This window comes from Nycticebus coucang, chromosome 8 (assembly GCF_027406575.1).
Source record: "Nycticebus coucang isolate mNycCou1 chromosome 8, mNycCou1.pri, whole genome shotgun sequence".
In the NCBI taxonomy this organism is placed as follows: domain Eukaryota; kingdom Metazoa; phylum Chordata; class Mammalia; order Primates; family Lorisidae; genus Nycticebus; species Nycticebus coucang.
The window spans coordinates 3,075,323-3,087,741 of record NC_069787.1 but is presented as its reverse complement, the minus strand read 5'-3'; the positions used below and the strand labels follow the sequence as shown (position 1 = coordinate 3,087,741).

Here is a 12,419-nt window from a genome sequence, read left to right as displayed (position 1 = left end):
CTTGGGCTTAAGCGATTCTCTTGCCTCAGCCTCCTAAGTAGCTGGGACTACAGGCGCCTGCCAGAATGCCCGGCTAATTTTTGGTTATAGTTGTCATTGTTGTTTGGCAGGCCCGGGCTGGATTCGAACCCACCAACTCTGGTGTATGTGGCTGGTGCCTTAGCTGCTTGAGCTACAGGCGCTGAGCCCCCTGCTGGGTTTTGATGTCCTTGTTCAATCTTACCTGGGTCTACTTTCGCTGTCATCTGGGGACTGAGCTCTCAGAGCTTTAAAGCTCCTGCTTTAAGGAGACCTGCTTCCTCTCACCGCCCCCTGATAAAGCCTTGTAGGATCTTTCCTCCCACCCCTGCTGGGCTCCAGTCAGGAGCACCTTGTGTCCCGGCTGCAGGTGTGTGATGGATGATGACAATGAGGTGAGAGACCGAGCCACTTTCTATCTGAATGTCCTGGAGCAGAAGCAGAAGGCCCTCAATGCAGGCTATATCCTCAATGGTGAGTTTTCCCTGGCTTCCTCTCCCTTCTCATCACTCCAGAGCAGCCACACCCTCCCTAGCCAGGGGAAATTCAAGGCAGGACACTCATGGCTGGACTTGTGTGGCAACCTCAAAATCACTGTGACCTTGGGAGGCCCAGGGTCATGTGGTCACCACGGTGTGGATAAAACAATACAGTAAATTGAAGCACTCATCATTAGTATTTTGTTTTCGTAGTACTTTGCTCTTTGTAAGTCAGTTTGTATGTGTGTTTACTTCCACCCGGATCCTGTGAAGGGGGATGTGAATAAGCAAGCGGAGGCTCAGGGCCTCAGGGTCCGCAGGGGTCCCTGTGTGCATCTGTCGTGCCTGGCAGGCACAGTGACCTCTTTCTACTGGCCTCTAGGTCTGACTGTGTCCATCCCTGGTCTGGAGAGGGCTCTGCAGCAGTACACTCTAGAACCATCAGAGAAACCTTTTGATCTCAAGTCTGTGCCCCTGGCCACCACACCCATGGCAGAGCAAAGAACAGGTAACCCCATGCCCCTCCCAGTAGCCGTCAGGGCCAGGCCTTTGTTGGAGGATCTGCATTGGCCGCAAAACCACTAGACCTGACCAGCATGGGTGGGGCTATGCGGGAAGGAGAGACTAGTCCTTTCTGCCTCTGGCTTCAAGAGATGAAACCACATGTACACAGAGACACTTCCTTTCTTTCTGACATGTCCTATGCTTCTCCCTCTCTCAGGGGGTTAGAATTTATAATCCCTGAGTAATGGCACTAGGTTGATACCACAGTGCTCCTGACTGAAGCTGTTGGTTACCATGTACATTTGCTCCTGCAGAAAGTGCCCCCATCACAGCAGTCAAACAGCCTGAGAAGGTGGCAGCCACCAGGCAGGAGATCTTCCAGGGTGAGTAACCGTGCCCGGAGGAGGCACTTGAGGCCTGGGCCCAATCTCCTTAGGGGGATAAAGAGTAAGAACTACTGTTACTGGGTCTCTCCTGTGGCCGGGCCCTGGAGAGTGTATTAGACTTACTATCACATTTGACACTCAGGTGAAGTGTCGTAGGTCTGTTTGGTATCTGAGGAATTGGAAGTTCAGAGGGAAAAAGTGATTTGCCTAAGGTTGCATAGGTAGGAAGTGGAAGGGCGGGAATTAAGATACAGATCAGGCCAGGTAAGGTGGCTCATGCCTGTAATCCCAGCACTCAGGGAGGCAGAGGTGGGCAGATTGCAGATTGCCTTTGCTCATGAGTTTGTGACCAGCGTGAGCTAAAATAAGACCCTGTCTCTGTTACAAATAGCCAGGTGTTGTGGCAGGCACCTGTAGTCCCAGCTACTTGGGAGGCTGAGGCAACAGAATCGCTGGAGCCCAAGGGTTTGAGGTTGCTGTGAGCTGTGATGTGACAGCACTCTACAGAGGGTGACATAGTGAGACTCTGTCTTAAAAAAAAATCCTTACTGAGCTTCTAAAGTTTCCAAACGGGATTAGGCCTAGGACATTGGAGTCTCACAGTTGGTTTTTTGCTTCTGAGTCTTTCATAGGACACAGGGAAAGAGTATTCCTGGTGAGTGGTACAACATGAGCAGAGTCAGGGAGGTGAGAAAATGCACACACACATTCAGGAAAGAGTAGCCAGCTGTGTAGGCACATTCAGCGTTTCAGGTAGGGGAAGACCTTGAGAATTGGTCATGAGACTTTGTTAGAAATGATTACAAGTTTGTCTGGAGATCGAGAAGCTGAATAGCTGTGGCCTGTGGGTTTCAGAGCAGTTGGCGGCAGTGCCAGAGTTCCGGGGGCTGGGGTCCCTCTTCAAGTCCTCCCCTGAGCCAGTGGCCCTCACCGAGTCAGAGACGGAGTATGTCATCCGCTGCACCAAACACACCTTCACCAACCACATAGTGTTCCAGGTGAGCGGGGCGGGCGGAGGCCCTGCTGGCACATGTGCCCAGGACCAGGTCTGATGGGTCCTGCAGGGTCAGGGCACCCCCAACTTGATGCCAGGATCTGTCACCAGCAGGTTATGTCTCCGCACCTCTTGACACAGGCTCTCTCTGGCTTCTGTGTGTCAGTGTGGAGATGGGAGAGGGCAATCACCTTGGTCAGTGGGGGAGAGGTGGGACCTCCTCCCTCTGCATCATGGGCTGGACCTAGAGCAGTGTGTAAGCTCCTCTCTCGTTCAGTTTGACTGCACGAATACACTCAACGACCAGACCTTGGAAAATGTTACTGTGCAAATGGAGCCTACCGAGGCCTATGAGGTGCTCTGCTATGTACCTGCACGGAGCCTGCCCTACAATCAGCCTGGGACATGCTACACACTGGTGGCACTGCCCAAGGAAGACCCCACAGCTGGTGAGCCCTTCTCCAGATACCACCCTGGCCTTGTGGGAGCCATGGAGTTGGGGGTGGGGGAAGCAGCTGGGTGCCAGCATTAGAGCTTATTTAAGCTCTTGTTTTTATTCCTGAGAAGAAGAATGGCTAAGTTCCTTTCTTTCTTTCTTTTTTTTTTTTTTTTTTTGAGACAGCATCTGATTTTGTCACCCTTGGTAGAGTGCTGGGGCATCACAGCTCACAGCAACCTCTAACTCTTGGGTTTAAGCGATTCTCTTGCCTCAGCCTCCCTAGTAGCTGGGACTACAGGTGCCCGCCACTATGCCCGGCTATTTTTTGTCACAATTCTCATTGCTGTTTTAGCTGGCCGGGGCTGGGTTTGAACCCACCAACCTTGGTATATGGGACCGGCGCCCTACCCACTGAGCCACAGGCGCCGCCCCAGAATGGCTAAGTTCCAAGTGCTCTTCACGTGTTATCTCATCCTCACAGAAAACCCAGGGAGCTAGGTTCCACTAACCCTGTTCATAGGTGAGGAAACTGAGACAGGTTAAATGGTCGTCTAAGTTCCACTGACTGCAGAGCCCAGGCCTGTCTGTCTCCAAATCAGAGCTCTCATTATACCATGTTCTCTCCCAAAGACTTGTCACTTAACCATCCTAAATCCACTCCTCCCAATAACACTACCGGCTGTTTTTTCCAGTCCTTGGACAGTGGGCCTGTGACTGTTATATGGACACAGCCATCCCACATAGTCTCTGCTTTTCTTCTTCTTTTTTTTTTTTTTTTTGTAGAGACAGAGTCTCACTTTATGGCCCTCTGTAGAGTGCCGTGGCCTCACACGGCTCACAGCAACCTCCAACTCCTGGGCTTAAGCGATTCTCTTGCCTCAGCCTCCCGAGTAGCTGGGACTACAGGCGCCCGCCACAACGCCAGGCTATTTTTTGGTTGCAGTTTGGCTGGGGCTGGGTTCGAACCCGCCACCCTCGGCATATGGGGCAGGCGCCTTACCAACTGAGCCACAGGCACCGCTCTCTGCTTTTCTTCTTTATTTCTTGGTTGGACCTATGACTTGATTTCCCTGTCCTTCTATGAGGTGGTTCCCTCTGCCCAGCTTTTGGGGTCAGGTGGCATGTTTCTTTCATCCTGAGGAGCAGGCTGTGACTTCCTAGCCTGTGGAGGAGCTAGTCCCCTGCGGGCTGGCCACATCCTGACCACACAGCCTCTTTTCCCCACAGTGGCCTGCATGTTCAGCTGCATGTTGAAGTTCACGGTCAAGGACTGCGACCCCACCACAGGGGAGACTGATGATGAAGGCTATGAAGATGAGTATGTGGTAAGAAGCTGGTGTCAGAAGGCTCAGTTTTGTGTCTGAGGTTGCAGACGGGAATCCTTTTCTTGCTATTCTTGCCTTTATAGCTCTCTTTAAAATAACTTTTTTTTTTAATTATAAAAACACATGTTTACATGTAAAAAGAAAACTTGGTGCATACAAAAACGAAGTATAAATGAAAAGGAAAACCCAGAATCTTCATGAGATGTGTTTTGGGGAGAGTTGTATAATTGAGGCCAGTCTCTACATTATAGATCTTGCTATTTTCACTTAAAAATCATAGCATGAGTATTTGCCCATGTCATTACAAATACTTCATAAAAAATTCTTTTTTTTTTTGAGGCAGGGTTTCACTTTGTGGCTCTCCGTAGAGTGCTGTAGCATCATAGCTCATAGCAAGCCTAAACACTTGGGCTCAAGTGATTCTCTTGCCTCAGCCTCCCGAGTAGCTGGGACTATAGGCGCCTACCACAAAGCCAAGCTATTTTTTAGAGATGGGGTCTTGCTCTTGCTCAGGCAGTCCGCCTGCCTGGCCTCCCAGAGTGCTAGGATTATAGGTATGAGCCACCGCACCTGGCCATAAATGATAATTTTTTTTTTTTTTTTTGTAGACACAGAGTCTCACTTTATGGCCCTCGGTAGAGAGCCATGGCCTCACACAGCTCACAGCAACCTCAAACTCCTGGGCTTAAGCAATTCTCTTGCCTCAGCCTCCCGAGTAGCTGGGACTACACCCGCCACAACGCCCAGCTGTTTTTTGGTTGCAGTTCAGCCGAGGCCGGGTTTGAACCCACCACCCTTGGTATATGGGGCCGGCGCCTTACCGACTGAGCCACAGGCGCTGCCCAACATAAATGATAATTTTTAATGGCTTTAAAGTACTCTGTTATATGCTATATCATAACTCATTCAACTTTTCACTCCTTTAATGTTGAACATTAGGGTTTCCAGATTTTCATTGTTATTTTTAATATCACATTAAACATTCTTTTGTGTACAAAGTTTTATCTGCATTTCAGACTATGTCTTTAGGATAGATTCCTAGAAGGGGAAATAATTGGGTGAAAGGGTAAGCATGATTTTAAGACTTGTAGGTCCTATTGTCAAATTGCTTTCTAGATAATTTGGATCTGTGTGCTGTGCTGGGCAGCCCTTTCTTGCATTGAATAGCCCTTCCAAGTCTCCCTCTCTGAGCCCGATGGAACCGAGTGCAAGATGCTTCTGTGATGGTCATGGCTTAGTGCCACCTGAGTGCAGGCTGTCATGCTAAGCCTGGGGATGGAGGTTGTTAGAACTCCTCCTGACTAGAGGGACAGTCACTGTGGAATACCAGTGGCATCCACCCTGTGTCATCCTATAGCTGTAGCTGAGGATTCACCTTCTTTGAGCCAGAAATGATCCTAAGGCAGGAACTGTTGTAAGACCAAGTGAGCTCCTTGAGAGAGCAGAGTCTGAGGCATCCTTCTGCTGTGAGGAGTGAATCTCACTTATTTACATACATGTTAAACATCCACAAGAGCAGGGCCTAGTGAAAATCTGCTGGGAGAATGTGTGGAAAACCTTTGTGTAGATTCAGTTAGTCCAAGGTGGGTAGGTGGGTCAAGTTCAGGGAGGACACAGCTGAGGTGGAGATCAAGTATACATCAGGCCCAGAAGACACAGCCGAGGTAAGAGGGAGGGTCTGGAATTCATCATTCTCTGGGAGTGACAGAGGTAAGGGAGGCAGACCTCTGTGAAAGCTCCTATATAGTCCTCTGGACGCTGGTCCTTGAGACACTCACTCTAGGCAGACTTAGAAGTGATGACAGCTGTAAGATGTATAGGATGTGGGTAGGTTGATACTTGGACTCAGTGTGCTTTCTACTGAATGGATGGCACTTGCCTGTGAGCACAGGGAGGACATGTACCCAGTCAGGTTGCTGTGTGCCTCCGGAGTCCAGCACGGTCCTCAGTGCTGAGCAAGGGCTGACAGAGCTGCAGGAAGGGGTGAGTGGTTGAGTTCAGAACAGAGGCCTTGAGGTGTGTGGAGCAGGTGTGTGGAGCACCCCTGGATGTGGGTGCCTAACTCCTACCTCCATCTCGCCAGCTAGAAGATCTGGAAGTTACTGTAGCCGATCACATCCAAAAGGTCATGAAACTGAACTTTGAAGCAGCCTGGGATGAGGTAGGGGATGAGTTTGAGAAGGAGGAAACATTTACCTTGTCTACCATCAAGACACTTGAAGGTAAAATCCTAGGAATGCCTGCTTGCTTTTCTAGACCCATGACTCCTGTTGAAGTGCTCCTCCCCCTCCCTTCCAAGGATGCAGGGCTGTGTCGAGATGACAGTGTCAGATGCCCCTGTATTAAAGGCCCCTCAGAGCGGGGAGCATGGTGGGGCACAAAGAGGAGAAAACACCTTCGGCTTGCTGATACTGAGATTTTTCTCCCTGCAGAGGCTGTGGGCAATATCGTGAAGTTCTTGGGAATGCACCCTTGTGAGAGGTCAGACAAAGTGCCCGATAACAAAAACACCCACACATTGCTCCTAGCTGGTAAGTAGCACTTCCAGGTGGGGAGGGCCTGAGTAGCTTACAGTCTAGATGCCCCAGGAGCCAGGCTGAGGACTCCATGGGGGGTCACTTCACAGCATTTAAAATTCACAAAGTGGGGCAGTTCCTGTGGCTCAAAGGAGTAGGGCACTGGCCTCATATGCCAGAGGTGGCGGGTTCGAACCCAGCCCCTGCCAAAAACTGCAAAAAAATAAAAATAAAATTCACAAAGTGTGGTGGTGCCTGTAGCTAAGTGGTCAGGGCACTGGCCACATACATCGAGGCTGGCAGGTTCGAACCTGGCCCCCACCAGCTACACAACAATGACAGCTGCAACAAAAAAAAAAGCTGGGGCTCAGCGCCTGTGGCTAAGGCACCAGCCACATACACATGGTAGGTTCAAATCCAGCCCAGTCTTGCCAAACAACAATGATGGCCGCAACCAAAAAATAGCTGGGCATTGTGGCTGGCGCCTGTAGTCCCAGCTACTTGGGAGGTGGAGGCAGGAAAATTGCTTGAGCCCAGGAGCTGGAGGTTGCTGTGAGCTGTGATGCCATGGCACTCTACTCAGGGTGATAGCTTGAGGCTCTGCCTCAAAAAAAAAAAAAAAAATTTTTTTTTTCATTAAGTATACCCAGCACTCTGGGAGGCCAAGGTGGGTGGACTGCTTTAGCTCAGGAGTTCAAAACCAGCCTGAGCAAGAGCAAGACCCTGTCTCTAAAAAATTGCTGGGCATTGTGGCAGGTGGCTGGAGTTCCAGCTGCTTGGGAGGCAAGAGGATCACTTGAACCCAAGAGTTTGAGGTTGCTGTGAGGTATGATGCCACAGCATTCTGCCAGGAGTGAGAAAGTGAGACTGTCCAAAAAAAAAATTCATGGCTTAGCGCTTGTAGCTCAAGTGGCTAGAGCACCAACCACATACACTGGAGCTGGTGGGTTCTAATCCAGCCCAGCCCACTAAACGACAATGACAACTACAAATTAAAAAAATGAAATGGGGCAGCACCTGTGGCTCAAGGAGTAGGGTGCCGGCCCCATATACTGGAGGTGGCGGGTTAAAAACTGGCCCTGGCCAAAAACTGCAAAAATAAAAAGAATAAAAAAAAGAAATAGCTGGCTTGGTGCCAGCAACATACACCTGAGCTGGCAGGTTCGAATCCAGCCCAGCCTGCCAAACAACAATGATGGCTGCAACCAAAAAATAGCCATGCGTTGTGGCTGGCGCCTGTAGTCCCAACTACTCAGGTGGCTGGCTGAGGCAAGAGAATTCCCTAAGCCCAAGAGTTGGAGGTTGCTGTGTGCTGTGATGCCACAGCACTCTACCCAGGGTGACAGCTTGAGGTTCTGTCTCAAAAAAAAAAAAAAAGAAATAGCCGGGCGTTGTGGCAGGCGCCTGTAATCCCAGCTACTTAGGAGGCTGAAGCAAGAGAATTGCTCAAGCCCAAGAGTTTGAGGTTGCTGTGAGTTGCGATGCCACAGCATTCTACTGAGGGCAACAGCTTGAGATTCTGTCTCAAAAAAAAAAAAAAAAAAAAAAAAAATCACAAAGTATAAAGATTTGCAATGAAATACCTTCCTCCTTACCCTTGTTCCCAGCCATTCAGCTTCCCTTCCAACAAGCAATGCATGTTACTATTACAAACATTGCCTGTATATCCTTGTGGGGCTTTTTTTATAATGGCCATAAAAGCCAGTACAAATATATTTCCCTTTTTTTTTTTTTACTCAAATGTTTATGTACAAATGGTATTCACATTGTTATTTATTTATTTATTTATTTTAATTTTTTTTAGAGACAGAGACTCACTTTGTCACCCTCGGTAGAGTGCTGTGGCGTCACAGCTCACAGCAACCTCCAACTCTTGGGCTTAGCTGATTCTCTTGTCTCAGCCTCCCAAGTAGCTGGGACTGCAGGTGCTCGCTACAACGCCTGGCTATTTTTTTGCTGTTGTAGTTGTCATTGTTGTTTAGCTGGCCTGGGTTGGGTTTGAACCCCCCATCCTTGGTGTATGTGGCTGGCACCATAACCACTGTGCTATAGATGCCGAGCCTCTGCAGTGCATTTTAGAAATCTTCCCTATTTGTAGTGTTTCCTCATTCTTTTCCTTTTATTTATTTATTTATTTATTTTCTTTTGTAGAGACAGAGTCTCACTGTACCGCCCTCGGGTAGAGTGCCGTGACCTTACACAGCTCACAGCAACCTCTAACTCTTGGGCTTACATGATTCTCTTGCCTCAGCCTCCAGAGCAGCTGGGACTACAGGCGCCCGCCACAACGCCCCGCTATTTTTTTGTTGCAGTTTGGCCGGGGCTGGGTCCGAACCCGCCACCCTCGGCATATGGGGCCGGCACCCTACTCACTGAGCCACAGGCGCCGCCCTCCTTTTTCTTTTTAATTGTGGCAAAATACACATAACCCAAAAAATTTACCATTTTAACTTTTTAAAGTGTATAGTTCAGTGACATTAAGTACTTTCATACTATTGTGGAACTATTACCACTGTCCATCAACAGACTTTTTTTTTTTTTATTGAGCAGATCCCTCCATCACCTAAGGTAAAGTGCAGTGGCATCATCATAGCTCACAGCAACCTCAAACTCCTGGGCTCAAATGATCTTCCTGCCTCAGCCTCCCCAAAAGCTGAGACTACGGACATCCCCACCTCCCTTAACCCTCATTAATTTTTCTATTTTTAGTAGAGAAAAGGTCTCACTCTTGTTCAGGCTAGTCTTTAACTCCTGAGCTCAAATGATCCTCATGCCTTGGCCTCACAGAGTGTTAGGGTTATAGGCATGAACCCTTGAGCCCAGCCTCCAGAACTTTTTTATCACCCTGACTGAATCCTCATTCTTTTTGCTGCCTAGAATTCCCTGACATAGATGTGCCATACATACATTATGAAACCAGCCCCTGCTGATGAACATTAGGTTATTTCCAATCTTTTACTATTACAGTGTTAAAAGTTAACAGTCACTCACATATAGACACATTTTACATGTATGCACTGTGATAAATAATCCCAAGGCATCACCAGCTCAAAGTGATTTGTATTTCTCATCTTGATAAGTAATTCCATGTTGCCTTGCAAAGGAATCGTATGCTTTTCTTCCCACACTGTGGACAACGCAGTATGTTATCCAACTGTATGATCTTTGCCAGTCTGGGTGAAAAACAGTACCTTAGGCTGGGCGTGGTGGTTCACGCATGTAATCTTAGCACTCTGGGAGGCCGAGGTGGGTGGATTGCTTGAGCTCTCAAGTTGAAGACCAGCCTGAGCTGGCTTGGCGCTTGTAGTACAGTGGTTACGGCTCCAGCCACGTACACCAAGGGTGGCGGGTTCGAACCCAGCCCAGGCCAGCTAAACAATTACAATAAAAAAAAATAGCCCGGTGTTGTGGCAGGCACCTGTAGCCCCAGTTATTTGGGAGGCTGAGGCAAGAGAATCATTTAAGCCCAAGAGTTTGAGGTTGCTGTGAGCTATGATGCGATGGCACTCTGCCCAGGGCTACAGCATGAGACTCTGTCTCAAAAAAAAAAAAGACCAACCTGAGCAAGAGTGAGACCCTTGTCTCTACTAAAAATAGAAAAACTGAGGCAAGAGGATCGCTTGAGCCCAAGAGTAGGAGGTTGCTATGAGCTATGATGATGCCATGGCACTTAATCCAGGGCGACAGCTTGAGACTGTCTCAAAAAACAAAAAAAAGAAACAGTGCCTTAGTGTAGTTCTAATTTACATTTCTTTAATTTCTATTTCTTCATTCTTTTGAATGAAGTTAAGCATTTTAAATCTTAAAAAGCTATTTTTTCTCCTGTGCATTGTTTTCATATCCTTTGTCTAATTTTCTACTGGATTGGTTGGTCTTTTCTAATAGGAATGGGTATTTAAATATTTTAACATGGAAATTTTCAAACATACACAAAAATTAAATAGTGTAATGTACCCCATGTGTTCACCTTCCAGCTGCAACAAGTCATAGCACCAGTACCCACACTCATTCTCCTGTAGGTTATTCACTAGCAAATTCCAGATATAGCATTTTACATATAAATGCTTCTGCCTCTGTATGTTTCTCTAAGAGATGACACCTGCTCCCCCCCCTTTTTTTTTTGCAATTTTTGGCCGGGGCTGGGTTTGAATCCACCACCTCCGGCATATGGGGCCTGTGCCCTACTCCTTTGAGCCACAGGCACCGCCCCCGCACCTTTTTAATGGCAATACAATTATTATACCTAAGGCAATTACAAAAGGATAGCTCACGCCTGTAATCCTAACTCTCTGGGAGGCCAAGGCAGTAGATTGCCTAAGCTTGCAGGTTTGAGACTAGCCTGAGCAAGAGCAAGACCCCGTCTCTACTAAAAATAGAAAAAACTGAGACAAGATCACTTGAGCCCAAGAGTTGGAGGTTCCTGTGAGCTATGGTGCCATAGCACTCACCTCGGACCTGAGACTCTGTCTCCAAAAAACAACAACAAAAAAAAACAATTAACGAAAAGAAGTGGGATTTTTCTTTTTTCTTTTTTTTTGGCTGAGTGTTTATAAACAGGGTTGAGAGATGTTCTGCTTCAGTGCCCTGCTCACAGCTGACAGCTCCCAGGCCCATCATTGAAACAACTCAGTCCCATGGGCCTTGAAGACACCTGCTCTGCGGTTTTCTCATGGTGGGGCTGTCCCCTTCATCTGTACTCAGATTCAGCCAACACGAGAGCCTTTGTGATATAATGTATAAGCCTTACATGTCCATTAATCCATTTGAACTTGGCAGAAGCCTGAAATACAGTTAGTTATTAACGTCCCTTCCCCTTTGTAGAGAATACTGAAGCCCAGAGAGGTAAAGTGACTTGCATAAGCTTCACTTGGGGATTTCAGCCCAGCCTTCCTGCCAGCTCACTCCACTAGAGCTGCCTTGATGGGTTGCTGAGAAGGCCACCCCTGCCTAGCCTCTCCAGTCCCTCTGCCTTACGTGACTATATGTTTCTTCATTTCTAGGTGTGTTCCGGGGTGGGCATGACATCCTGGTACGTTCCCGGCTGCTGCTTTTGGATACAGTGACAATGCAAGTGACAGCTCGAAGTTCAGAGGAGCTGCCAGTAGACATCGTCTTGGCGTCTGTGGGCTGAGGGGCAGCCTGCATAGGCCCTGCTCCTGCCCTTTGCCCCCAACACTCTGCAGAAGTTGCGCCTTCCTTGTGAAACTGTTGGAAACACCTTCCCAAGCCTCTATATTTAAACACAATTAGGGATCATTGCTAATATATTTTTTTAATTTTACCCCCCAATCTAGGACTGCTTGGGGGGTGTGTGTGTGACTTTTTGTTTTAATAGGGGATGATTTTAGCTTGTCCTAAATCTTTTCCTGCCTGCAAGTGAAGGGACATTGTAAATGAATAAAACATTCGCACCTCCTCTCAAATTTATCCCCAAAGAAACCATCTCATCCCTTTAATAAATCAGCATGTATTTATTGAATGACTGCTATCTCTGCAAACTCATGCTTAGGGGCTCCATCTTCCCCTTTAAGGCCTCCCACCACCAGGAGGAACACCTGCCCCATCTCCTTTGCACCCACAGCCCTTTGGCTATTGTACTGAGGCAGGACTCTCTCCCCTTCATTGCTGTCCAACCAGCAAGTGGAGGGAGGAGAGCAGTGCAGGTTTGTCTAGTGAATGACCTTAGCTCACAAACATTGCCCTCACACTCACTCATGCTTTCTCACAACCACATCCTTTATAGAGGATAAATGGAAGT

General features: G+C 48.1%; 1 protein-coding gene across 2 annotated transcripts in view; it reads left to right on the top strand.

Moving 5' to 3' along the window:
- Nucleotides 1-12,140, top strand: part of COPG1 (COPI coat complex subunit gamma 1) — a 29,811-nt gene extending 17,671 nt beyond the window's left edge. For both annotated transcript variants that reach the window (XM_053598440.1, XM_053598441.1), the window contains exons 16-24: nucleotides 389-492; nucleotides 880-1,005; nucleotides 1,316-1,384; nucleotides 2,243-2,385; nucleotides 2,659-2,830; nucleotides 4,048-4,145; nucleotides 6,229-6,367; nucleotides 6,578-6,676; nucleotides 11,662-12,140. In XM_053598440.1, the coding sequence (XP_053454415.1) occupies nucleotides 389-492; nucleotides 880-1,005; nucleotides 1,316-1,384; nucleotides 2,243-2,385; nucleotides 2,659-2,830; nucleotides 4,048-4,145; nucleotides 6,229-6,367; nucleotides 6,578-6,676; nucleotides 11,662-11,792 (1,081 nt within the window). In that variant the 3' untranslated portion in view covers nucleotides 11,793-12,140. The remainder of the gene's footprint in view (nucleotides 1-388; nucleotides 493-879; nucleotides 1,006-1,315; nucleotides 1,385-2,242; nucleotides 2,386-2,658; nucleotides 2,831-4,047; nucleotides 4,146-6,228; nucleotides 6,368-6,577; nucleotides 6,677-11,661) is intronic.
- Nucleotides 12,141-12,419: the final 279 nt, after the last annotated feature.